The following is a 26,608-nucleotide window of genomic DNA, read 5'->3' as shown; positions in this document are numbered from 1 at the left end:
AGCCCTTTCATTTTGGAAATAAGTGATGGTCCAAGATCACAGGCTTCCTACATGTATGAAGGACATAGAAAATAATTCTGACTGGAATAGTTCTTGCAAGAATGAAATTAATATCCAATACTCTGATATTTACAGCGATATATTGCCTCATATGTATTTTTTTTTTTTTTAAAACATATAACTTCAGATCTCTAGACACTTGGGATTTTTATTTATCATTCCGGAGGACAGAGAAGCTTATAGGGTCCTGTTGGGCAATTACTTTTTGGCTTTCAAGGAAAGGTTTTAGATGGGACATATGAATAAAGGACATGACATACAGTATATAAATACATTAAGACATTCTGAATCACGATTCCAAGCAGTGCAAAAATTGTAGATAAATTCCCATGGGATGAGTCTAAGGAAAGAAATGGATTTCAGCTTAAACAATGTATCTTTCTCTGTTCTTATGTTTCAAGTGTGAATGATTAAATGTTAATATTGGGGGAGAGGGGAATGTTGTGATGCACATGTCCATGTCATTCAACCCTGTAAAGAATTATGCCCTATGGAACCTGACAAACTTTCATAGGAATTTTTCATAGGATTCCAGTACACGGTGAATTGAAATTGTGAAGAAAAAAATCAAAGCACATTCTGATAACATGCTGGCTGTTCTAGATTCAAATCTAGGACACCCATGTGACTGTTGATAATGCATTATCCCTTCAAAGTAGCTGCATGTGTATTTTTTCTATTGAAAGAGATCAAACCGTTCACATGAACAATGATAATACAATCAGAGCCAGGCATCTGGAATAAAACTATCATTTTAATTAGATAAAGAAATCCTTGGTGGAACATGCTGGATGAGGTAGTTCAGATTTATTTCCGAAGATGCCCAATTTATTGAAGAAAACAATACACTTGTATTGAAGCACAAATGCAAAACGCATCATTAGGAAGAAATATACAGCACTGCCATCTGCTGTCCCTCAAAAGTTATTTCCCATAGTAACATCTTATATATATAATACCTACTGCGAACACCGAACGTGCATTTATTCATGCTATACATTATTGTATTCGATACTCAAAGCTGAAGATTCACATAATATGATGGAAAATTAAAAGCATTACATAAGTGTGAAATAGGAATTGGATCAGCCATATATATATTAAATTATGGATGTACATTTATAATAATAGGGATTCTCTGGCTTACATTACATCCATGCGTTTCACAAACAGCGCATTGATTTGAATGGAAACCATGTAATGCCTTATTTTCAGGAGACTCCTTTAACAAGAATGGATTGTAAAAAGCGGACAACCTTAAGGGTATGTGCACACGGTAGCAGGCTTTTACGTCTGAAAAGACAGACTGTTTTCAGGAGAAAACAGCTGCCTCGTTTCAGACGTAAATGCTCCTCCTCGCATTTTGCGAGGCTTCTTTGACAGCCGTAAATTTTGAGCTGCTCTTCATTGAGTTCAATGAAGAACGGCTCAAATTACGTCTGAAAGAAGTGTCCTGCACTTCTTTTGACGAGGCTGTATTTTTACGTGTCGTCGTTTGACAGCTGTCAAACGACGACGCGTAAATGACAGGTCGTCTGCACAGTATGTCGGCAAACCCATTCAAATGAATGGGCAGATGTTTGCTGACGTATTGTAGCCCTATTTTCAGACGTAAAACGAGGCATAGAACGCCTCGTTTACGCCTGAAAATAGGTCGTGTGAACCCAGCCTAAGTGATAGCCCTGCAGAGTTCCGCACCTCTAGATGGGTGCCTTCAGTGTTATATAAGCTACATTTATAGAACCTGTATCTCTCACATTGTTGTGTTTCTCATCTTCATATGTTTTTGCTGTTGAGGTATAGTTTCTATATTGATACACCAAGTAGCTGCGTTCTATAGTTCCAAAAATGTGCAGGAAAGAACAAGCTCATGTAAAGTTATTGCTAGCAGGTATTCTAATATAAAGATACTATATAATAGGTCTTGGCTGAAGATTGGTTAAGCAATTTGGACCCATATGTTAATCAATGCTTTAGGCTTCCTTCACATATATCCGGCGATCCGGTTTTGCTTACCATGCCAGAGAGAAACTGATGCCACACCTGATACCATGCTTTACTATGAGAGCAGAATTAGCATCCAATGCATCAGTTGTGACGCCGGACATCTCCCTGCACATGCAGCATTTTTCTGTCTGTTTATGTCCGCTATAGATGCAAAACCGAAGCACAAAGTGCACAACTTTGTCATCAGTTGTGTACGGCTTAAAGTGTTTTTCTCATCAGAGATATTTATGACTTATCCACAGGATATTAAGCCAAAACGAAAGATAATGAAGCAGCACAGGTCCCGAGCTCTGGTGCGGTGCACGCTGTCATGCCAGACATACCCACTCTGGCATAATGTAAATTCAAAAAAAGTAGTAGAACAGCAGCACACGTCTCCAAGTCTTCAAAATAGTATGTTTATTGTCAAAACATCCGCAACAAACAGGCAACGTTTCGACCCATAGTGAGTGAAGGGTCTTTCTCTTGAGTTTTCGGCTGACGAGTGTGATTCCCCACCATGAATTACGGAAACAGCGTAGCTTGCTGAGCTACGCTGTTTTCGTAAGTCTCATAGAACTAAATAGTAGTTACGGAAACAGCACGGCTCGCATGCTACACTCCTTCCATAACTGCCATTCACTACTTTGGTCGGAAATCACAAGCTCCAGCCACAACAGAGAGCAGTCGAATGGGGTTTAGGATGCCCCATTCTAGTGATAGGTGCGGGTCCCAGAGGTGGGATATTTCATTCACCAAAATAAAATATTGAAAAAGAAGGACAATAATAACTATAAAATGTACTGTATTATCTTCTTTTGAAATATGTTTAGATGTGTTTTCCCATTCATTATTATTTAGTTATGACACTTCTATTATAAAAAAAAGTATACACGTCTTCAATTAGCATTTACTGTAATGTCTTCATTAAACCTACCAGTGGATCGCCATCTTTGTCACTCTCTGGCACATTTTCGGAGGTTGTCCCGTCTTTGGAAGTGACGTACCCATCATACCCTACATCTTCTGGCCGTAACTGTAGTAAGGTTGGACATTCACGCTGAGATGAAGTAGAATTCCAAGGGAACGTGTCTATTATCCACCTTATTGGATCTTCCCAAGGTGCTCGTTTACCATACATCTGTAAGTACAATGAATAGTTTTATAAGTCTATAATAGTGGAAGCCATGGAATGTTCTTCAATGAGTAACTAACATGCCATACATTAAAAAAAGTCCTTGCTCCGATGTGCTAATATTCTGTTGCTGAATAATACATTTACATTTACATTTACATTGAGGCACCATTATTCAAGCTATACCAACAATGGAACATAAACTGCAAATGCCTCTTAAATGGAATATGGTTATAAACTACATTAGGGACTATGCAAACTATACAGTCCTTCCAACATGGATGCCATACAATAAATACAGAACGGTGTTAAAGTGAAGATTCGCCGCAGATTAACACTAGATACATAGTTAGCAAATGTAAAATCAATACAAAAAAGCAAACTCAAGGGGTAATACAGCCAATTGATTGTACTGTCCTATAGTTTCTTAAGATCAAATTGAAATGAGTTCACTGTCACTTCATTTAGTGATTTCTATATATACCTGAAGTCCTTCTCTTACTGCTTCTAAGAGATATGGTATGACAGAATAGTTCCAAAGATCTGTATACCATATTCTGGATCCATCCACATCCATTGGACAGGAAAGGAATAAGCGAGGACCTACCAAAACAGACAGAAATTATTTTGTTTACCTCTGGTACATTCATATGTCAGTTCAAATCCTATTGTAGAGTACATTAACAATAGTTATAAAAAAAATCATAATCATCATCATCATCATCATCAACTGTCCATCACAATTTAGTTCTAGGGCTAGCAGATTTTCTACAAGGACACAGACCCACTAATCAGGCAAGGAAGATGGCTCAAAGAATTGGGGTACCTATAGATGTAGCTTCTGCTATTGGGCCTTGAGGATGAGGAGGGCTCGCTCAGATGCCAAATGACTATCAAACAAGTTGGTAGCTTTCTGCTGTGTAAATCCATTACGTGGGCTCTCGTTTGTTCAGAATGTCTGATATATAACACTACTATGCATGCCTTTGGTTGCTGCTCAAGTAAAACGAGTGATTCTGCTGTTTATAGTACTACAGCTCAGTTTGCGGTCAATAAGTTGGAGGGCCTTGCCCTGAATTTTCTAAGGGGCCCTATGAATTCTAGTTAGATATGTACCTGGCTCAAAGTATTTCCTATAATCTGCTTTATACACCATTCAGCCATAACAATCCAACTCCCTGCCAAATATTGTGTAGATACCACTCATGTCGCCAAAACAGCTCCGACCGGTTGAGGCATGGACTTTACAAGACCTCTAAAGGTTTTCTGTGGTATATGGCACCAAGATGTTCGCAGCAGATCATTTAAGTCCTGTAAGTTTCTAGGTGGGACCTGTATGGATCAGACTTGTTTTTCCAGCACATTCCACAGATGCTCGATCGGATTAAGTCTGGGGAATTTGGAGGCCAAGTCAATACCTTGAATCTTTGTCATGTTGCTAAAACCATTCCCGAACCATTTTTGCAGTGTGGCAGGGCACATTATTCTGCTGAAAGAGGTCACTCTCATTAGGGATTACCGTTGTCATGAAGGGGTGTACTTGGTCTGCAACAATGTTTAGGTAGGTGGTACATGTCAAAGTAACAACCACATTAATGCCAAGACCCAAGGTTTTTCAGCAGAACATTTCCCAGAGCACTGCCTCCGCCAGCTTGCCTTCATCCCGTAGTGCATTCTGGTATCACCTCTTCAATAGGTAAGCGTTGCACACGCACCGGGCCATTCAAATGTTGTAGAAGAAAATTTGATTCATCAGACCAGGCCACCTTCTTCCATTGCTCCATGGTGCAGTTCTGATGCTCATGTGCCTATTGTAGTCTGCAGCTTTGCAGCCCCAAACACAGCAAGCTCTGATGCACTGTGTTTTCTGACACCTTTCTATTATAGCTAGCATTAATTTTTTCAGCAATGTGTGCTACAGTAGCTCTTCTGTGGAATTGGAGCAGACAAACTAGCCTTTGATCCCGTTCCGCATCAATGAGCCTTGGACACCCACTAATCTGTTGCTGATTCACCGGTTTTCCTTCCTTGGAGCACTTGATAGGTACTAACCACTGCATACCAGGTACAGCCAACAAGACCTGCTATTTTGGAGATGCTCTGACCCAGTCATCTAGCCATCAGAATAATGGCCCTTGTCAAAATCGCTCAGATCCTTACGCTTTCCCATTTTTTCTGCTTCCAACACATCACCTTCAAGAACTTACTGTTTGCTTGCTGGCTAATGTATCCCACCACTTAAGTGGTGCCATTATCACGAGATAATCAATGTTATTTAATTTACCAGTAAGTGGCTTTAATGTCATGGCTGATCGGTGTGTGTATGTATATAAATATTAGCCCATGAGCACAGGATATCTTCTTGCAATAGCCGCTAAAGTGTCCTTCTGCCATAGGATAAACAGCTGCCATGAACGGATTAACTTGGTCAGCCACAATGCTTACATAAATCCTATTATTCTAACGTTCATCCACAGGCATCAGAAGACCAAAAGTGTGTCAAAAAAACATTCCCCGCACCATTACTCCTCCTCCACCAAACAGAACGGTTGACACCTGACAGGTCATAGATTCATGCTGCTTGTGTAAAATTCTGACCTGATTTTCCCAATTTAATGTGGATTCACATTGGAAATGATGCATGGAAAACTTGCTCTCTTGATGTTATGCTGCCCTCCAGGGTCACCCGTCTAATTTCCATAGAGGGAAGCTCTAATTGTGAAAGGGCAGGTGTCTCTACTAAAGTGGCCAATTATAAAAACTGTATAGAATTTATTTAGAGAAAAGCATCTAAAATTACAGAAAAACTCTGAAAAACTTTCTTATGTGCTAAAAGAGATAAATGGAGAAAAATTCTTTCACAGCTAAGACTATATTAATGGGACAAAGCTGACTTATCCGTTTCCAAATGTAATCTGATGAGTCAACATGTCAAGGTATAAATAATCTGGGTAAAATACACAGTGCAATGCTCTGACCTTGTTTTCAGAAGTGTAAATAAAATAAAGAACACTTGAAAGAAAGAATTGTTTGAAATTCAAAGTCCAATGACTTGCAGCCAGGAGAGATCATATTACTCAAACCTTGAAATAGATCTTTTTGACTGGACGATTAAGGTAATAGATCAGTGTGGAGCAGTAGATGAAGCTTATCTAGATTTCAGAAACCTTCCATGCCTCTCACATAAAAAATTGAACAAGTTCTAGTGTTTCAGATTGGATTGTAAGGTGTTTGAACAGATAAGGGCAGATGAGACAAAGGGATAAGACACAGAAATCAGAGTATAGTGAGCTCGTCATACAAAATAAAGTCTGCCTTATTGAAAAACAAAATAAAGTTTATGTAGCCCAAGTTTTCAATGCTGTTGCATGTGATGAAATGTATACTTAATATGAATTGCTAACAGGGTACAGCAAAAAATGGGGGAAAGGATACAAATATATAATATAATAAGTATAATGACCCATTTTATACAAGCTAAACATATATAAAATGGAGAAATTATAATGTAAGAAAAGAAATTAAAAGACAAGCAGTATCATGTGAATGATGAAAAAAAATATCCCAGGAAATTCTAAACACAGAATTGAAGATATAGGCAAGTATATTAAAGCATAAATGGGAATTTATACATGCTTAAAGTGTACCTCCAACTATTACCAACTTTCCACATATCAATAGAGCTGCTTACCACTATTAACTATGCCAAATATATGTTGTACCTGGAGTGTGCCGTTTCTCCAGAATATCACCTGCTGCTCCCGGTCAAAAGCTCTTCCTGCAAAGCTCTTTCTAACCCCACACCAAGTCTTTGTTGCAGCAGGTTATAGAAAGTGTGGTCTATACCTGTAGCCAGGATCAGTACCGATCGCTTCTATTCTCCTGCGGCCTGTATATCCCTTTGTATATCATATTAGGGAACTGTGTGCTATGTAGCGTTCCCTGGCAGATGTCACTATAAAAAAACGTCCGCCCTCTTGCCTGGCCCATGACAACATTTTGAAGATTTTACTTTGGAAAGAAAATGGGCTTTAGCTCCGTCCAAAAACAAGTCAGTGCCACAATAGCATTATGATTCAATTTGTCTAGAAGGAGCGGACAAACAATTGGTGGAACCTGTGCAGGAGCCTAGTAGGTTAGGTAGCCCACTGTCACGTAAAGAAGTCTTCTTCTGTTTACTAGATTACATGTAAACATTTGAGCTAATGAATTGTATGGCTAACAATTACTGGGGGAGAGAAATAAGGGGGTGATTTCTGATGAGATATTGGAGAGCAAGGGGCACATATACTGGTCTTGCACAGGGAACCTTATCTATCTCGGTCTGCGCCTGTATGGTAGGTTAAATAATTTACAGCTCAAAGGTTGAGATACACTTTAGCAAACAAAAGAGAGTTAAGGATTAAAGGGGATTAGAGATGAATAATGCACACATACTGTTCTGTATATTTGTAATCCTAAAGAACTAACATATACAGTATACTATTTTAAGGTTGCAGTGTTTTTCACATGAGTATATAATGGTTAAATAGTTTTGTCATGTTTTAAACCAGGTATTAAATGGGTTTTCTGGGAAAGCCCATTAATGTGTGATTAATCGGAGTCCACGGATCAGAAGAGTCAAATAATTATGTATACCAGTTTGATCTGCTCATGTGAGATTCTAGATCAGTGATTTATCCAGTTTGTGGCTTTCCAGATGTTGAGAGTAACTGTCAGGGCATGCTGGGAGTTGTAGTTTGGCGACCACTGTTCTAGATTTACTAGCAGTCCTGTGCTGGAATTGCACTTCTAGTGCTAATCCAGGTCAAAAAGAATTTTATTGCATTTAGCTAATAATTTTATCTCGGTATAAAATGAATAGCAGATTTTAGGATAATGTTCTACTAAAACCTCCATTATAATATATCACAAACACTACTACAATGCAGATCAAAGCATTATATTGATTGCCACTCATAACAATCAATATAGTGTTTCTTACAATCAGTCAAATGCAACCCTTTCCTATACTGAATGTCTCCAGAAATTGATGATGATAAACTCAAAATCAACTTTAATAATATAGATAAGTAATTTACTAGCAAATAGTCCTCTAATGGCAGTATCTGTTACAGGGTTTTAAATTGCCAACTGTGAATTTATTATCCGATTAGAGAACAGTGGGACAATGACTGGACAAAAAGTCCATTCTAGGAAAAAATTGTTGCGACACACATACAATTAAAGGATGGCATGTTTGGTCAAGTATATGTCGTTTTCTTAGGTTTCCATGATGCATAATACCTAATAAAATGACATATCTCATTAGATATAATAAACTGTGTTTTACACAAATGTGGGATCCTTAGGAAAGCTTATTACCAATTGTGACATCAGAGGAACTGTGTGTCTCCAGGAAGCTGTTGAGGTGGTGCCATGCCTTAGGAATCCATTCAATTATCTTTATGAGATCGTTGTTCCTCAAACTTTTTTCTATTTCCATTTCAATAAGCTTTCTTCTCAAGTATCTCCCGAGAAAACTTTTAACTGGATCCATGTGATTAGCACATAGTACCCACCTAAAAATGAATATAATTTACAAACACATGTAAATATCACACTTGGCCATACAGCACTCAAGTCAAAAGAAATATATTTCACACAACAAAATTACCTGAAATTGTGGTGTAATTCTAAATTTGGTGAAGACAAAATGCTTTGATTCATTGTTCCAATAATGTATGGACTGGAAGAGAAAAAGGAAGATACTTTATTTAAAAAAAATGACCTACTGTAGCTAAAGGTTTAATAAATCATATAAAGAGCCCAGTTTATATTGTAAGCTAGATAACTAGACAAACCTATACCATTAAATTCTGCATAAATTAAAGTCCATTTTTGGTAAGTAACATTTCTGCAGTATTTGTGAGCAATACTCATTAAGTCATGTACAAAAAAAGGTGGGCAGTTTGTTAACAGTAGTTTAAAAAAATTATGTCTGAACTGATCACACCATCTACAAGTTTGTGTACCACCATGGATACAATTAAAAAACGATATTTCAAGTAAAGGTTCAGTTTTACACTCAAAAAGTTTATTATAGAGCATAGTACATGTACCTTGCATTAAGTTTTTTAATTTCTGCAAACTTATTCTATTTTTATGTTGGTCTGACTTCAGGATAGCTCTTCCAAAATTCAAGTTCAAATTTTGCCTGCATGCACGGCCCCAGAAGAAGCTTTGCAGACGAAACTCGAGTTGGTCTTGCACCTTTACACTCTCTTACGCATTTTTGTTAGTGAGTATAATATACCTGCTTTAAAAGTAAGGTTTGTATGGTTTTTGATGGTGTTATGCTATGCAAATTTGATCAGTTGCAGTTCCATCTAGGAAAATCCTTGGTTGTTTATCTCATAATTGAAAGGATACTTGGCAAATGACTACGGAATTAAAGAGACAAGATCCGCAAAATCCCTATACTAGATTATTGTGGACATTTTTTATTTTTAGATTTATAATATTGCTATATTGAAAGGTGGATATGTTGAAAGTTATAAAGGAGGATATCAGGCTATTGCAATAGTGGTTTAGCTAATTTCTTATATTCTATTGAAAGTAGAAGTTCTCCAATGCCTGCTGAATTTCAGACTTCATTGATGCTAACAATAATGAAATAAAACATTGCTATATACAGAATTTATATAGGAATAAGTAGTGTAGAACAAATATTCTCATGTAGTACATGTGTATGATAAAAATAAACACGTTATTGTACTCTATTACAATTTTTCATTTCAAAGACTGAACTAGTAAAGAAACACTCACAAACAATCCTTCAGATATAAATTGATTCTACATTAGATAAGAAAACTGTATTTATAAGCTGAACTTCACAAGTTATTAAGCTTAGCAACACACTAACCAACATATTGAGTACTATCTTGTATAATTAGTGATATCAATCATACTAACTCCATACACAAAAACATGTAAAAGGGACACAGCCTGGCAAATTGTTACTGGAAGAGAACCACTTACAGTGCTTATAACCAATGAGCATGGATTACAATACAGCATCCTCCATATGCTCTATGAATTTTTAACTTTTTTTCTACTTATTATCTGATGTTTTTACTTACTATATTGCCACTGTGTTTCAGGATTTGGGTCATAGAATCAGTGACCCTGGTATTAGGTCTTGCAGGATCTAAGAAAAACTGTTGTTGCAGCACCCTTGATGCCGGAATACTGAAGCAACGCTAGCAACACTTCCGTAAATACGGATGGATGCACATCCGTAGCCGTTCGTATTTACAAAAGCGCCCATAGGCTTCTATGGGAGAGTCTGTGCTGTAATTACGGACAAGAATAAGACAGGTTCTATAATTTTTTCAGCACGGACACCCATCAGTAAAATACTGAAAAATGTCCGTGGCCAATAAAAATGAATGGGTCCGTGATTACGGACCGTAATTACGGATGAAATATACGGTCGTGTGAATGGGGCCTAAGGCTAGCGTACATGCGACTATGGCCACAGCACAGGTTGTGATTCCAAGGATCGGTTTTTGAACCCTGTGTTACTTTTAATTGATTGTATACGGTCTATATATGGTTCACATTTTTGTATGTTTATCCTGCAGTAATATAAAGTTTAAGTTTACATTTATTAGTTAATATATACAACAGCTACTGCCAAATAATGCCAGTATAGAAGCATTTTAAGGAGATACACCTCTTCTTTAAATGAATCAAATAAGTCACTTGAAGAAAAAATCTTGGAATTTGTTGTGGGTCACGATAGTGCATAATCTTTTCTTCCTTTAAAACTCCCTTTCTGAAAGAAGAGAGTTCTGAAACGACAGTACGTTTCAATATGCTTTTTTCCCAGAGCGAGCACCGCTCTTGTCCATGGGCTGTTTGGTAATGCAGTTCCATCCCATTCAGTTGAATGAGGCTGAGCAGTAATACCAGAGAGAATACCAGGACAAGAGTGCGTTATTCATGAAAAGAAAAACTTTTTTATTTTATACAACCCCTTAATATATCATGGTATGTGTGTAAATATTTAAAATTCGCTATTAAAAATAACAAATATATCAGAAAGTATTAGAGAACATAGTTTAAAAAGGTTATTACCATTTGCTGTATTTACAGTTCAGGAATCCATTGAAAATGTCACTCAGAGATCCTATATGATGAAGATTATCCAGGATTACTACTAGTGGGGGCTCAGAATCATTATCGGCACTGCACTGATCTGCAAGATTGGCTAGATACTGACGCAACTCCTTAAAAAATCAAAGATACAAAAAAGTTAATAACTGTGCTATAACAGACAAGCCATAGAAATAGGTTGTACATTTTTTTTCCCGAATTTCTGCAATATAACAAAAGAACTGCATTATGCGACTCCCTAATATACACTATATAGCCAAAATGATGTGGACACCCCTCTCAATTATTGAATTCTGGCGTTTCAGCCACACTAATGCCTGACAGGTATATCAAATCAAGCACACAATCATGCAATCTCCATAGCATGGGTCATATTGAAAAGCTTAGTGACTTTAAGCGTGTCTCTGTTGTAGGATTCCACAAGTCAGTTTATGAAATTTCTGATCTACTGGATCTGCCTCCATCAACTGTAAGTACTATTATTGTGAAGTGGAAGCATCGAGGAATAACAGCTCTGCCATGAAGCGTTAGACCATATAAACTTACAGAGCAGAGCCGACGAGTACTAAAGCATGTGGTACGTAAAAATCAGCTATCATCTGTTGCATCTCTCACTATAGAGTTTAACAATGCCTTCGGGAAGTGACATCAACACAAACTGTGTGTCGGAAGCTTCATGAAATAGGTTTCCATGGTTGAGCAGCTGTACACAATTTTAAGATCATCCAAGCGTTGGCTGCAGTGGTGTAAAGCACTTCACCACTGGACTCTGGTGCGGTGGAAACGTGATCTCTGGAGTAATGAATCACATTTCAATATCTGGCAGTCTGATAGATGAATCTGGGTTGGCGAATGCCAGGAGAATGCTACCTACCGGAATGCATAGTGCCTACTGTAACATTTGGTGGAGGAGGGATAATGGTCTTGCGCTGTTTTTCAGGGTTTGAACAGGGCCCCTTCAGTACAGTGAATGGTAATGTTAATGTTACAACATACAAAGACATGTTAGACAATTGTATGCATCCAGCTTTTTGGCAACAGTTTAGGGAAAGCCCTTTCCTGATCCAGCATGACTGCCTCAGTGCACGAAGCGAGGTTCATAAAGACATAGTGTAAAGGATCTGCCAGGCACAACTTCTGTGTATACGCCCATAGGTAATCAGTCTGCACCTGAGTCTATGTCTCTGAGACTGACTCCAGCTTCCACAACTCAGGATGGCAGGCTTAGGAGTGGGAGAGCCTATCACAGCCTGGCCAGACGGAGCTAGCTCCCGCCCTCTGTCTATTTATACCTGCCTTTCCTGTTCCTCCTTTGCTTGTGATTCTTCTCGTGTGGTTTCCTGGCCCAGCTACAGCTTCTGACTATTTGATCCTGCTCCATACTGACCCTGGCTTTCTGACTACTCTCCTGCTCTGCGTTTGGTACCTCGTGCACTCCTGGTTTGACTCGGCTCGTTCACCACTCTTGTTGCTCACGGTGTTGCCGTGGGCAACTGCCCCATTTCCCTTTGCTTTGTGTTCCCTTGTCTGTTTGTCTCTTGCACTTACTGAGCGTAGGGACCGCCGCCTAGTTGTACCCCGTCGCCTAGGGCGGGTCGTTGCAAGTAGGCAGGGACAGAGTGGCGGGTAGATTAGGGCTCACTTGTCCGTTTCCCTACCCGCGTCATTACACATAGTTTGACAAGTTTGATGTGGATAAACTCGGTTGGCCTGTACACTGCCCTGACCTCGACCCCATCAAACATATTTGGGATGAGTTGGAACACTGATTGAAAGCCAAACCTTCTTGTCCAACATTAGTGTGTTAGGGATCTGCCAGGTACTACGTCTAGGTATACTCCTGGGATTAATCAATCCACACCTGAGGCCAGACCTGTTAGACTGACACCGTCTCCCACCAACCAGGGTGGCAGGCTCAGGAGTGGGAGAGCCTATCGCGGCCTGGTCAGTCGGAGTTAGCTCCGCCCCCTGTCCTTTATTACCTGCCGTGTTCTCTTCCTCAGTGCTTGTAATTCTTCTGGATTCCTGGCCCCACTGCTGCTTGCTCCAGCCTGCTTCTGCCGTGCTTCTGCCTTGCTGCTGTTCTGCTTAACCTGCTTCGCCCCTGGCTTGCTTCCTTCTCCGTGCTCACGTTGGTATCCTCCACTTCATCCTGGACTGACTATTCATTCACCGCTCCGTTTCCTTGCGGCGTTCCGTGGGCTACTGCCCCTTCCCTTGCGTGTTCCCTGTTTGCTCTCCCGTGCACTTAGACAGCGTAGGGACCGCCGCCCAGTTGTACCCCGTCGCCTAGGGCGGGTCGTTGCAAGTAGGCAGGGACAGGGCGGTGGGTAGATTAGGGCTCACTTTCCCTTCACCTCCTTCCTGCCATTACACAGTGTCTGACCTCACAAATGCACTTTTTGTAAAAATTCCCACAGACAATCCAAACTCTTGTGGAAAGTCTCCCAAGAAGAATGAAGGCTATTACAGCGGAAAAGAAGGACCAAAGCCATACTAACACCTATGTCCAACAAGTTCATATACTGCAGGTGTGATGGTCAAGCATCAACATACTTTTGGCCTGATCGTGTATTGTTAGAGATTAAATCATTCCTACAGACTGCAGGAGTGACCTGAACATGTAGTAGAGCGGAGAGACATCCTCGGATCCTACATGCAAGCTAGAGACCTCTGTTCATATCGTAGGTAGTGATACACTTGAAAACCTATTGAAATATCCAGTTTATAGGGAAAACAATAGTTGTCACATTTATTTATGAGAGCGTAAAGGTTTAGATAAGATTTCTAACACAATCCACTAACAAACACAGTGTCTGCCTTAAATAGCATGATTTATGACTACTGACATTTTTTCAGGGACTTCTTGTATATAAATGCATTAGTGTAAACAACTGGAGTGTCAATGATTAAAGGTTTTTCTGTCTACCCCTAGTAGTGTGGAAGCAGGAAACTAGGATTGTAGTATATATGTAGGGGAACAGAGAAAAGCTGCTCTGTATTATAGAAGTGGAACAGTAAAACCCTCTAGTATAAACACTAAGTCGGAGATTTATCACCAATAAAGGATTAGATAGTGTAAGATGTGACACACTTATTGAAAAGGCAAACACCTTTCAATAAATTTGTTGCATCTTTCTGTTGGCAGTGTGCCAACCGCCCCCCTCATTAGACATAAATTTAAAAATTTTTATTCTCACCACTCCTCTACGCTTCTCCCCACCAGGTCTCCTAGGTTTCCTCAGCATGACACGATTCATACAAGGTCCTGACACCAAGCAGCATCAGGACTTTATATGCAATGCATACAATGTCCTGGCCCTTCCCGGTATCAATATTAGTATGAGCCTGGCTTGGACTTTTACCTTGCTACGCCCCACAGAGTGAAATCTATGCCAGCTAAGAGTGGAAACGTGTTCTATCTGGCAGTCTGATGGACAAGTCTTGGTTTGGCGAATGCCAGGACAACGTTATCTGCCTGACTACATTGTGCCAACTGTAAAGTTTGGTGGAGGAGGGATAATGCTATGGGTTGTTTTTTCAGGGTTTGGCCTTGGCACCTTAGTTCCAGTGAAGGGAGATCTTAATGCTTCAGCAGATCAAGACATTTTGGACAATTGAATGCTTCCAACTTTGTGGGAACATTTTGGGGAAGGCCCTTTTCTGTTCAGCATGACTCTGCCCCAGTGCACAAAGCAAGGTCCATGAAAGGCATGGTTGGGTGAGGTTGGTGTGAAAGGACTTGACTGGCCCACACAGAACCCTAACCTCAACCGCATTGAACACCTTTGGGATGAACTAGAACGGAGATTGCGAGCCAGGCCCTTCCAGGCGACACCAGAAGAGTGGAAGTTGTTTTAGCTGCAAAGAGGAGACCAACCTCATATTAATGCCTATGAATTTAGAATGGGATGTAATAATAGCTCCTATGGGTGTAATGTGTAGTTGTCCTAATACTTTTGTCCATATAGTGTATATATGTTACATTGTTTTGTGTGCACAGAATTGATAGTATAAAATATTGTGTTTTGAATAGTATATCGCTGATGTTGATGGTTTGTTTAAAAATTATGTTTTTCTGGCTCTGCATCAGTTTGAAGGGATTCATAAAATTGTTTTTGCTTACTCACTTTACTTGATTTGTGATCCACATTAAAGGTTGCAACTGCTTCCTCAATTTTCTTTCTGCCACTTTTATTTACAACATATTCTGCAAGTTTGTTAGCTACATATGTCTTTCCTGTTCCGCTGGGTCCAGATAATATAATCCTGCGATGTTCGATCAATAAATTAAAGTAACGCTGAGTAATTGGTTTCGGAATAAGGGTATCAAACACAAAACTGTCCAAGCTGTTTTCTTCTACACCTAGGAAAAAAAAACATTGTTGACTGTGATCCAAGTCTCCAAAATAAAGTTATGTTTACTAGGTAAAATGCTACTCGTACATTAATCAACATATTATAGGGTAGTATAGGACACAATCTTGAAAGCAAATAACTTTAGATTCAGCTCCAGGAATGTAATTACATTAAACGAATAATTCTAACAAAAATATTGCACTGTTAAAGTCAAATATTGCGGAACAAAAGTCTATTTCTTTATTCTAAAACACATATACCACACAGAGATTTGAAGAAATAATGTACATAGCTAACCTTTTTATTTTATTAATTTAGTAGGTCTAAAACAAAAAAAAAAGGACCTTTTGAAGTAGTCTTCATTACAAATACCCTACCATTTTGTGTCTAAAGCCTTTAACGCCTCATGCACATGACCGTTGTGCCACTCGGGCCGTTTTTGACGGCATCTGAGTGCCACCCGATAGTGTTCACGGAGATACGGTTCACGGACCCATTCACTTTAGCGGGGGAATCGTGTCCGTGAAAAATAATCCGGGTCCGATCTGAGGAAACATAGGACGTGTTCTATCTTTCCTCGGATCACTGACGGGACTCGGCCGGCGCACACGGTCGTGTACATGAGGCGTAACACAGTCATGACTTGGCTTGAAATATACATTTGCAGGTATGGTATGTATTTTGATGGTTCTGCTTTCATGTACCTTGAGTAGAGTTGTCTTTAAGGGGGTTGTCTCATGAACACATCCCCTTTCTAAGCTTATGCTGGCTCATCGATTGGCTGATCACGATAGGTCCAGCTTCCCTAACTTCCAGCAATCAACTGTCAGGGGAAGGCACATCTGGCCCAACATTGCCAGCTAGAGAGGAAATATAGTATTACATGGCGGCCATTCAAATAAATCCCCGACCATGTAATGCATGGATAGGCTGGGTTCACTCTACAGTATGAGCACTGTCATGGCGAGCATGGTACTTCCTTTTATGATGCCTATATATTCTAATAGGGTACATGGAAAGGACTTGTTTTCATGAGGAAATCCCTCTAAGACTCTTCTAAATCTATAAAACCTTCATATCAAAAGTTGCTGTATAAAGTAATTTGTGGATGATGGATGATGTGAAACGATTGATGATGAGACTGCACATCTTTGACATCTTTGTGTTTCACATGGCCCTAATGTCTCACTGGTCTGTTACTCGGATATATAAATCCAGGTTTATTGACTAACCCCATTTATTAATAACCCTCATAGAGATCATTATTATCATTACGATCATTATTATAAGCTCATTACATGCAAATCTTCCATTACTATCCAAATTCCCTCCCTTAATTATATGTTCATTTTATTTTAACTGACATTCTGTAAAGTCCAAATCTGAATTAAGAGTAAAAAGTACAATTACCTTTAAGGTTCACAGTGATGATATTATTATCGCCAACCAGATATCCACAAGGTAACATTTCAGGCACTTCTGTGTTATTTGATCTAACTACGTCACTAATACTATAACTGGTGATGGCATCTGAGGTTAAGCCTAAATTAGAAGCTGGATCCACACGGTATACATATTCCTAAAACGTCAAATTAAATTGGAATGAAATATCACTCATTTTAAAATGCAGTAAACTTTAACAGAACTATGGAAAAAAGTAAAATGATACATAATAAATATGTCTATCCTGGCCACCTCATCTCCAAATTTATGTTCAGCAGCAAAAATGATTAGTCAATGATAACATTTTTCACTATACTTTCTGTATTAATTCCTCACAGTTTTCAAGATCTTTATATACACGGCGGAGGTCGTGTGGGGAGTAGGAAGCTGGATCACGGGACCCCCTGAGGAAGCAACTAAACAGCGAAACGCGCGTTGGGGTTTCTGTGGCGGACTCAACACGGACCTGTAACACCTTCTGTTCACTAGAATGGGTAAGACTGCATTTCCTGATTACTTACCATAGATACTGATTGCTCCCTATGTGACTCTCCCTATTGGTATTAGCCTATGTGTATATGGAATTTAGAGGACATTGTGGTGCATTAGTTTGTAATCCATTGGGGATGAGACATTATATACAATCTTTGTGGGTAGCAAATGCAGTTTGCATTCTATGTTTCTACACTTTCTCACTCAGTTATAGCCGTGTTGAACTCTGTATCACCACAGTGTTAGTACTAGAGTCTTATACTTACATGTTTTTAAATGTATGTTATTTTTTGTAATAAAGCTGATATATTCTTATATATACTTTGACTACGAGCTCTATTTTTCTTCGGTATGGTTTAAATAATCATGGAGCAGTCTATATGGTAAAATATGGGGGGAAGTTGGTGTCCCAAACTTCACCTAGCCTATAATGATTATGCGTTTGGAGTCTATCTATTTGCAGATATCCACAAGGTAACATTTCAGGCAGTTCTGTGTTATTTGATCTAACTACGTCACTAATACTATAACTGGTGATGGCATCTGAGGTTAAGCCTAAATTAGAAGCTGGATCCACACGGTATACATATTCCTAAAACGTCAAATTAAATTGGAATTAAATATTATCACTCATTTTAAAATGCAGTAAACTATAACACAACTATGGAAAAAAGTAAAATAATAAATAATACATAATAAATATGTCTATCCTGGCCACCTCATCTCCAAATTTATGTTCAGCAGCAAAAATGATTAGTCAATGATAACATTTTTCACTATACTTTCTGTATTAATTCCTCACAGTTTTCAAGATCTTTATATATACGGCGGAGGTCGTGTGGGGAGTAGGAAGCTGGATCACGGGCTGAGCCTGCTCCATAGAACGAGTGTGTCGGCTGTATTAAACAGCTGAGACTGCAATATTACAAGCCCGCTAGTTTAACCCCTTAGATGCCACAGTCAAAAGCGACCGCAGCATCTAAGCCATTAGTAACAGGGGGTGGCCCCCTTTGATGTTGCATTGTCCCCACGTGACGCGTTTGTGGGGTGCCTAGGGTTGGCCTAATGAAGGCCCCCAGGTCTGCCATCGTTGTACTACGGCAGGGCTTCGTAGGAGACTGTCAAAATCACCATGTGCTGCAATACATTAGTATTGCAGTATATAGTGCAAGTGATCCAAAGATTGCTGTTTCAAGTCCCATAGGGGACTAGTAAAAAAAAAATTGCAGCTTAAAATAATGTTTTTTTAATATATAACAAAAATAAAAATATAAACAATGTAAAAAATTTCCCTTTTACAACTTTCCCCCAAAATCAATGTAAAAAAATATATTAAAATTTTAACCTAACTGGTATCGTTGCATCCAAACTTTTACTGGATTATACTCTCTAATAGAAATATGTAAAAACCATTCTCATCATTATTGCAAAACTCTTGGTTATTTTAAAATGCATTTTTTTATTTTTATAAATGCACTATACCAATTATTGTATAATTGTGTTACAAGTACAACACACAATAAAACATAATTTGTTGTGTTCAAGGGGTTTTCCAAGAGTATAATATTGAAGGCCTATTCTTAGGATAGGTTATCAGTATCAGATGTTTACCACACAGCGACGTACATTGGATAGTTGCTTGGCCTTGTATTCCAGCTCAGTTCCATTCACTTGAAACATTTTAACATTACACACAGCCACTACCAAATAGCCGCGGACCATTCAGTGAGCTGTTCAGCAAGGATGCCGGGAGTTAATTCACCACTGATCTGATGTTGATGGCCTATCAAGGATAGACCATCAATATTATAGTATGGGAAAACCCCTTTAAGCTAGGTCACAAAAAATATTACAAAATCTGGATTTACCTTAAAGAGACGTCTAATAACTGCATCTAGAACATCCCATTTAGTCTTTCCGCTGACACCAATAGATCCTATTAAATATTGATGACTTTTTGCATCCTAGAAAAAATGTTCATATAGCATGATCCATAAAAATGTGTAAACATGTAAATGCATATATTTAGCATACACAGTTCAAGAATAAAGCTTAATTTACCACTACTCCAACCTACAAATTTATCCTACAAATAATGAAAGAAGTAGAGATCTGCACCACTGTTTAAAGGATCTCTGCACTGATGGATGCTAGCATTGTCGCAGAGCGATTCATGCTGAAGCCCATCCACTCTTTCCGACAGTGTCACACTCCTCTGCCATATTTCAATTTATTTATACTATAAAATTGATGTAAATACTTTGATCTGCCCCAGAGTTCCTTCAAGAAAACTTCCATTTGAATGGCTGCCATGTAAGGTTGGGGATATGTGTGCCAAGACGCGGCTTCCCTCAGTCATAATAGCTGAGAAGCCGGACCAGACCCTAAAATTAATTCAAACTGCCCAATGGTTCATAAATAGGGATTATCTTTATTAGACAACTCTTTTAATTTAAAGATCTGGGGTTCTGAATGCATTTTGGGGTTTGGTTTTAGGTCTAAATTAATTTTGGGGTCTGATTTAGGGTATGAAATCATTTAGGGGTCTTGAGTTTGATGACTCCCATGCTCCCGTCCTGCATTTTCTAGTTATGTGGTGTAGCACCAGAACTCTGTAGTTTGCCCATTTAGGCAGGGTTGGATTTCAGCCCATTCTCCCTGGTTCTACCAAAAAAAGGGTTGTTGACATAGCAGTTGAATCGCAAAGCCAGGAAGAAACAATATCCCAACCCGATTATCTTCAAATGTATCTTTGTTTATTGAAGTGTATCTGCATTCTGAGGACAAAGTTGCACCAGCAGGTACAAGGAAGCTTTTGGTTCCTTTACCCGCCAATCCGTAGTCACAGCCTTTTCTTAATGCAAGCCAGTGTGAAGACATATTCATGCATCGTAGAAACGGGGTCAGGTGCTGCTTCCACATGATTTGCTGACCTTATTCACGACTCTATGTTTCGCTGCGCTTCTTATGTGCTGACGGTGCATTGTTGTGCAACCACATAGAGCTCAGCACACCTTGCAATGAGGCTTTGGTGCCACCCACCTTTATCCTAGGTGGGCAGAGCATTCTGTCTGTGATCTCCACTCCAAGTAACACAAATACCCTGCAGGCTGCCTCTGATAGGGTCAGGTGGCCCAGCCCACTATTGTTAATGCTTAGCAACCCATTATGCTGCTGGCATGGGTAGGTTCTGCCCACTTTGGTTATTCTAAATAGTCCATCTGGCATCTGTCATAGCAGACACATTGCCAGTCTGGGCTTGTCCGTGGTTAAGCTTTGCACTCTCAGCAATTTTCCAGTTGAAAATGGAAGGGATCAAGATGAAATTAACACCTGTGTTTCTTGCAAGTTTTTTTCTGGTGCATGGAAAAGATACTGGCAAACACTGAGGGTATTTTTCTTCTTTTACCATTTATTTCAAGGTTTATTGTTACTTTAACTGCACTCAAACTTAAAGGCTATGTAAACCTTTGAAGGCATTTTTAGTTTTTTAAATAAATCAATGTTTCATTGAATTTTGAACAAGTTGTTAAAGCCGAATCCGTCAGGTCAGTGGGACTGATGGCTTCGATGAACGCTTTTCCTGCTTGTCAGTGCTATTATCAATCACATGTAAGTTCATAAACTTAGATGTGATCAAAAGTAGCTGAATCCTGCGAGTCTGACACGGGCGATCCGAAGCCGTCAGTCACACTGACCTAACGGATTCAGCTTTAATCGCAAGATACAGCTTTTAAGTATCCAGGATACGTAGAAGCTTTATCTTAAGAAGTAAACTTTTTTTTTTTTTTATAAAACTTAATTCAAAACTTGTTCAAAATACAATAAAATATTGATTTATTAAAAATGAAAAAATTGCCATTAAAGGTTTACAATGCTTTTAATTATGACATTCACAGTAGGGTGGTTTATAGTGGTTACCTTGGACAATCATTGGAAATGTAAATTTCCTTATGGCTGCCTTTCTGTAGATATTCCGCTAGTATATAAGGGTGCTGAAGTAATTTACTAATATATTAGCCTCTGTCATTTCAAACCAGGGGTGCACATGACACACATAGGTCTCTTTATACCTCAAGCTTATCGAGCATATATAAGTTTAGTAATGGATAAATTAAATATGAAATATTTACCTTGGTCCGTCCAAATCCTCTGTTAATAGATACTATAATTTTGACATTTCTCCCTTCTTTGTGGCATGTTCCATCTCTAGCATCTTTAGCATCATCTAATAAAATATCTGTTGAAAAAATAATTTCACATAATATGAAGATAATGCTTATTTCTATGTTACATTACATTAAATCATTTTGGGGGACAGGGACTGTGGGTCATATTTGGAGATCCGATAATTCTATAAAATGACTACAAAGAAGACTTTCATATTTTCAGTTTACTTGAGCTAATATTTCATACAGTATCAATACAAGATACTTTATACGTAGTAAGATACACAACACCAACCGCTACATACATATAAGAGAAGTTTAAAGTGCATTGTACATACCTGTTGCTAGAGTTTCTGCTATATTTAGATTATTTAACGAAAGACCTAGAGACTGCCGAGAAGAGGAAGATGATGCACAACTGGATGATTCGGAGGATGGCCCTGTTTTTCCTGGGGTGGTTGTTTCAGATTTTAACCTGTCATTCTCTGCTTTCAGTATTTCAATTTCATTCTACAAAACATGATATTAAGTAAAGGCATAAATTACGTATTTAGAGATTAACTTTAGAAACAGTTTTTAAAACTATTTAAAAACTAAACTAAAAAAACAAAACTGTGAAGCGAACTTTATAAGAAAACAGAAAGCATTACGTTTTACTTACACAAGTTTTAACACCGGAATCATCAGACAAAAGCTTAATTTTAAACCAAGAAGTACTAATGACAGATATCACATCAAGCAAATGGAATCATTCATTTTCCATCAGAAATGGAGTTTCATTATCTCATTTATAGGCGTGTGTCTAATATTCTGACTAGGCACTTTTTTTTTTTTTTTTAAATGTGGTGCAGTGCTTATTGCAATGGATGACATACCATCAGAAAGATAATTTTGTGTGGTTAAAGGCCCATCCAAATGGGCCAATAATCAGTAACGGGCATTCCTAAGAGCACTCGTTCGGCCGATTATTGATCCCTGAATAGAGGGCAGCGATCACATAGTTTATGCAAGCTATAAAATCACCGTTGTCAGCAGCACATTTTCCTGTGTACACAGGGGATGTACTGCTGACAATGATTTAAATTAATGGGGACTGAACGAACATTGGTCCCCATACAGTATAGCATTGGCCCATGTAAAAGGGAATGTTAACAAGCGTTGAGCGACTTGTTACAGATGTATCCAGCTTTTAATCATCTCTAAACCTGACATATACTGGGATGTGAGGCGTGAGATGTTAAACAAATATGTAAAAAAAAAAAAAAAAAAAAAAAAAAGAGTACCTCTGATGGATGTTATCCATTGCCTATAGACTCCCATGTCAAGAAACGTATACGTTTAATGTATAAAAAAAAATGTCACTGGATGGCTGTTATGGGTGCGTCTGATGAATACCATCTGTTGGCCAACCATCTCCCATAGACTCCCATGTTAAAAAAAAAATTGGACGTAAAAAAAAAAGACTTCTTTCCCGGACCACTGCTGTATATGGATTTCAATAAGTGCTTTTTTTTTTAAAAAAAAACGTCTTTAATTGAAACAGTACTAAGCATTTCAACCCCTCCAGGAAAAGGAGTCTTTATCTTTAACTTCTAAACGTTAGAATACTAAGGGGTTGGGATACGCCAACCTGGCATTGACTCTGGTACTCATTAACAACAATATGCTCGTATATTGAGTTGAGTACAAATGCACAACTTGAATAGGTGAGCATCATTTCAACAATTAGTTATTTTAATGCTTAAACCTGAAAAATATAACATTAGAGAAGCGCTGTCCTCTTTTTTTTTCTTTTCCATATTTTAAGCATATTAAAAAAAAACGTATACATTAATGTTTACTTTTTTTACTGGATGGCGTTAGTTTGTGCTGAATTGGATCATGGCAAATTGTATAACATCGCCATTTAACAAAAGTTAAGGGTGGACACATATCTTATCGTTGATTGGTGCTTGTTATGGGCAGAAATCTGCCTATGTAAACACACCAGTTCACACAGGGTTTTGTGGTGCTGATTTTGATGAAGAAAGCGCTTCGGAATCAGCGCCAAAAAACAGCCAAGGCGTTTTCTTTTCCCGAGCGGCTGAATGCCGCTCGCTGGAAGAAGAAGCAGCATGTCCTTTCTTGCCGCAGTTCCGCCTCTGAACTCCCATTGAAGTCGATGGGAGACAGAAAAAGCGTTTTCGCTGTGTTTTTTGCCCACGGTCCTCAATGCAAAATACTTTGTGAACAACGGGGCAAGAAAGTGCAGGCAGGTCAAACTCTGCCTTAAAACTCCTGAAGGACTTTTGACGCAGATTTTTTCTGCCTGCAAAATATATGTGTGTGTGTGTGTGTGTGTGTGTGTGTGTGTGTGTGAAGAAATGATCGCAGCACTCCAATAGGTTGATGTCAAACAAATATGTGGTTTATTGTTCCATATTTCAAAGGATAAGCTACGTTTCAGTCCTCTCACAGGACCTTTTTCAGCTTGAAAAAGGTCCTGTGAGAGGACTGAAACGTAGCTTATCCTTAAGTTTGAAACATGGAACAATAAACCACATTTTTGTTTGACATCAACCTATTGGAGTACTGCGATCACTTCTTCACATGTCTATAGGACTGTTTTTTATTAAGGTGAGGTTCGCATAGCACCAACCTATACAGTCACGAAGTGCTGTTTTTTTCTTCCAACTTCTATATATATATATATATATATATATATATATGGCACGGCTATTGAGCGCCATAGTCAAGAACCACCGCTAAAAACGCGATCTCTGCCTCCCATTGATGTCAATGGGAGGTCAGTGACGAAAAAGCCCAAAGAAAGGGCATGTCGCTTCTTTTTCCCACAAACGTTTTTTTAACAAACATTGGTGGGAAAAAATGTCTCCGCCTCATATTGAAATCAATGGGAGGCGATTTCTGGCATTTTTTGGCGCTGTTTCAGTGTTAAAAATAGTGCCAAATTACTCCGTATGAACTACACCTTTTGGTTACTATTGTAGAAGTTCAATGGTTAATCACTAACCTGCATGCGGTTCATTGCCTCTCTGATTTGGTCAAGGTGATGTGCAGAACTGAGGGCTTCAAGGCGTATGTCTGTTAATTTGAGTTCTTTTTCCCGAAGTTCACCTTTGAGCTGTACAATGATGTCAGTTTCTGCTTCAGTACATTCACAGATCCTTAAAAGACAAATGACCATGTTCTAGTAGTTATTTGTGCACGGATTAATATTTTTTTTATTGCAGTGTAAAATAAAATATGGAAATACTCAACATAGAAAAATATAATTTATTTTGGATGTCTTCAATAACCTCTTAGGGTATGTTCACATGCAAACTCAAAAACGTCTGAAAATACAGAGCTGTTTTCAAGCGAAAGCAGCTCCTGATTTTCAGACGTTTTTGTAGCAACTCACATTTTTCGTGGCATATTTTACAGCCGTTTTTGGAACTGTTTTTCAATGGAGTCAATGAAAAACGGCTCCAAAAACATCCCAAGAAATGACCTGCACTACTTTTGACGTGGCGTGTTTTTACGTGCCGTATATTGAAAACGACGTGTAAAATTACGCCTCATGGGAACAGAACACCGTAAATCCCATTGCAAGCAATGGAAAGATGTTTGGAGGCGTAATGGTGCCGTTTTTTCAGGCGAAATTCGAGGCATAAAACGGCCCGAATTACGTCTGAAACCACTGCGTGTGAACATACCCTTAAAATAACTTTTTTTTTAAACATTTTTAACTATAATTAATGGAATTGTCTAGTTTAGAAAAACTATTTTAAACACCATTTTAAGGCATTCTGAGATACTAGAGATGGTCCATCCTACATATCCTCCAGACAGGGCAGAAGGGGGAAGCTCCTGTTGCAGTCAGTTTTTTTTACAGCCAGACAAAGGATTGTGAGGAGAAGAGGGTGATATCTGATCTCCTAGAACACATCTAAATAGGAATACCTTACATATTTCTCAGTATTTATTGAAATTTGAGCCAAAATTGTATGAAAGAAAGAATTGCTGAGATATTGTTTTATTTTTTTTTCCATGCATTTTGTATGTTTAGTGTTTCTTCAATCTATGTGTATAATCTACTTATCATTAATATGTTAGAAAAAAAACAACACTGGATAATTTAGGATATATGCATATTCAAACACTGCAATTAGTATGGAAGATTTCAACCAGTTAATGGGTTCCGATTGCAGCAAAAACAACTAATGCTACATTTTGCAATAGCTTTCTCATTTTTTAATGAGCTCATTCTATCAATGATTATTATCAACAAATTACTCTCAAGTCTATGAAAAGAACTTTATAGGTGGAGTTATTTGGCCTGGGGCAGGTCATAAAATCCCATAGCTTTCAGTACCACTTACCGCTATTTCCTCCTTCCCCCTCCTCCTGCATCCTTAAACTTAACATGGAGAAATTTGAATTCTCCATCTTTCCCCCATCTCACTCAAACTATCAATCACAGTTAATCCCTTTCCAACATTTTCGTAAGTATACGTCATGGAAAGCCAGTGCTTCCGGCAAATTGTCGTATACTTACGACAAATGGGTGCAATGGCGGATTATAATATGGGCTTTTCGGGCGGTCGCCCGGGGCCCGAGGCTGCCAAGGGGCCCATCGGGGCCTGAGGCTGCCAGGGGGCCCATCGCGGCCCGAACCGCACACAAACTTTAAAAACTATGCAGCGCTGCCGCACTGCCCGCTGCCCGCTTCCAACTGAATCTGCATCCGCAGGACGCAGATTCAGTTGGGTTGAATGCTGGAGCCTCGCTCCAGCATTCACTCTGCAGTGAGCGGCTCGGT

General features: G+C 38.8%; 1 protein-coding gene across 1 annotated transcript in view; it reads right to left on the bottom strand.

Moving 5' to 3' along the window:
* LOC142749241 (neuron navigator 3-like) overlaps window positions 1-26,608 on the bottom strand; it is a 131,683-nt gene that overhangs the window by 4,802 nt on the left and 100,273 nt on the right. Inside the window, exons 18-28 of the mRNA XM_075857000.1 lie at window positions 24,818-24,971; window positions 22,143-22,314; window positions 21,769-21,875; window positions 19,504-19,599; window positions 17,111-17,279; window positions 15,472-15,707; window positions 11,303-11,454; window positions 8,838-8,909; window positions 8,546-8,742; window positions 3,666-3,784; window positions 2,984-3,187 (exon numbers count right to left, since the gene is read on the bottom strand). Coding sequence (XP_075713115.1) covers window positions 2,984-3,187; window positions 3,666-3,784; window positions 8,546-8,742; window positions 8,838-8,909; window positions 11,303-11,454; window positions 15,472-15,707; window positions 17,111-17,279; window positions 19,504-19,599; window positions 21,769-21,875; window positions 22,143-22,314; window positions 24,818-24,971 — 1,678 coding nt within the window. The remainder of the gene's footprint in view (window positions 1-2,983; window positions 3,188-3,665; window positions 3,785-8,545; window positions 8,743-8,837; window positions 8,910-11,302; window positions 11,455-15,471; window positions 15,708-17,110; window positions 17,280-19,503; window positions 19,600-21,768; window positions 21,876-22,142; window positions 22,315-24,817; window positions 24,972-26,608) is intronic.

The sequence above is a fragment of the Rhinoderma darwinii genome, chromosome 3 (genome assembly GCF_050947455.1).
Source record: "Rhinoderma darwinii isolate aRhiDar2 chromosome 3, aRhiDar2.hap1, whole genome shotgun sequence".
NCBI lineage: Eukaryota > Metazoa > Chordata > Amphibia > Anura > Rhinodermatidae > Rhinoderma > Rhinoderma darwinii.
The sequence above is the reverse complement of the archived record's forward strand: the minus strand, read 5'-3'. Positions and strand labels throughout refer to the sequence as shown.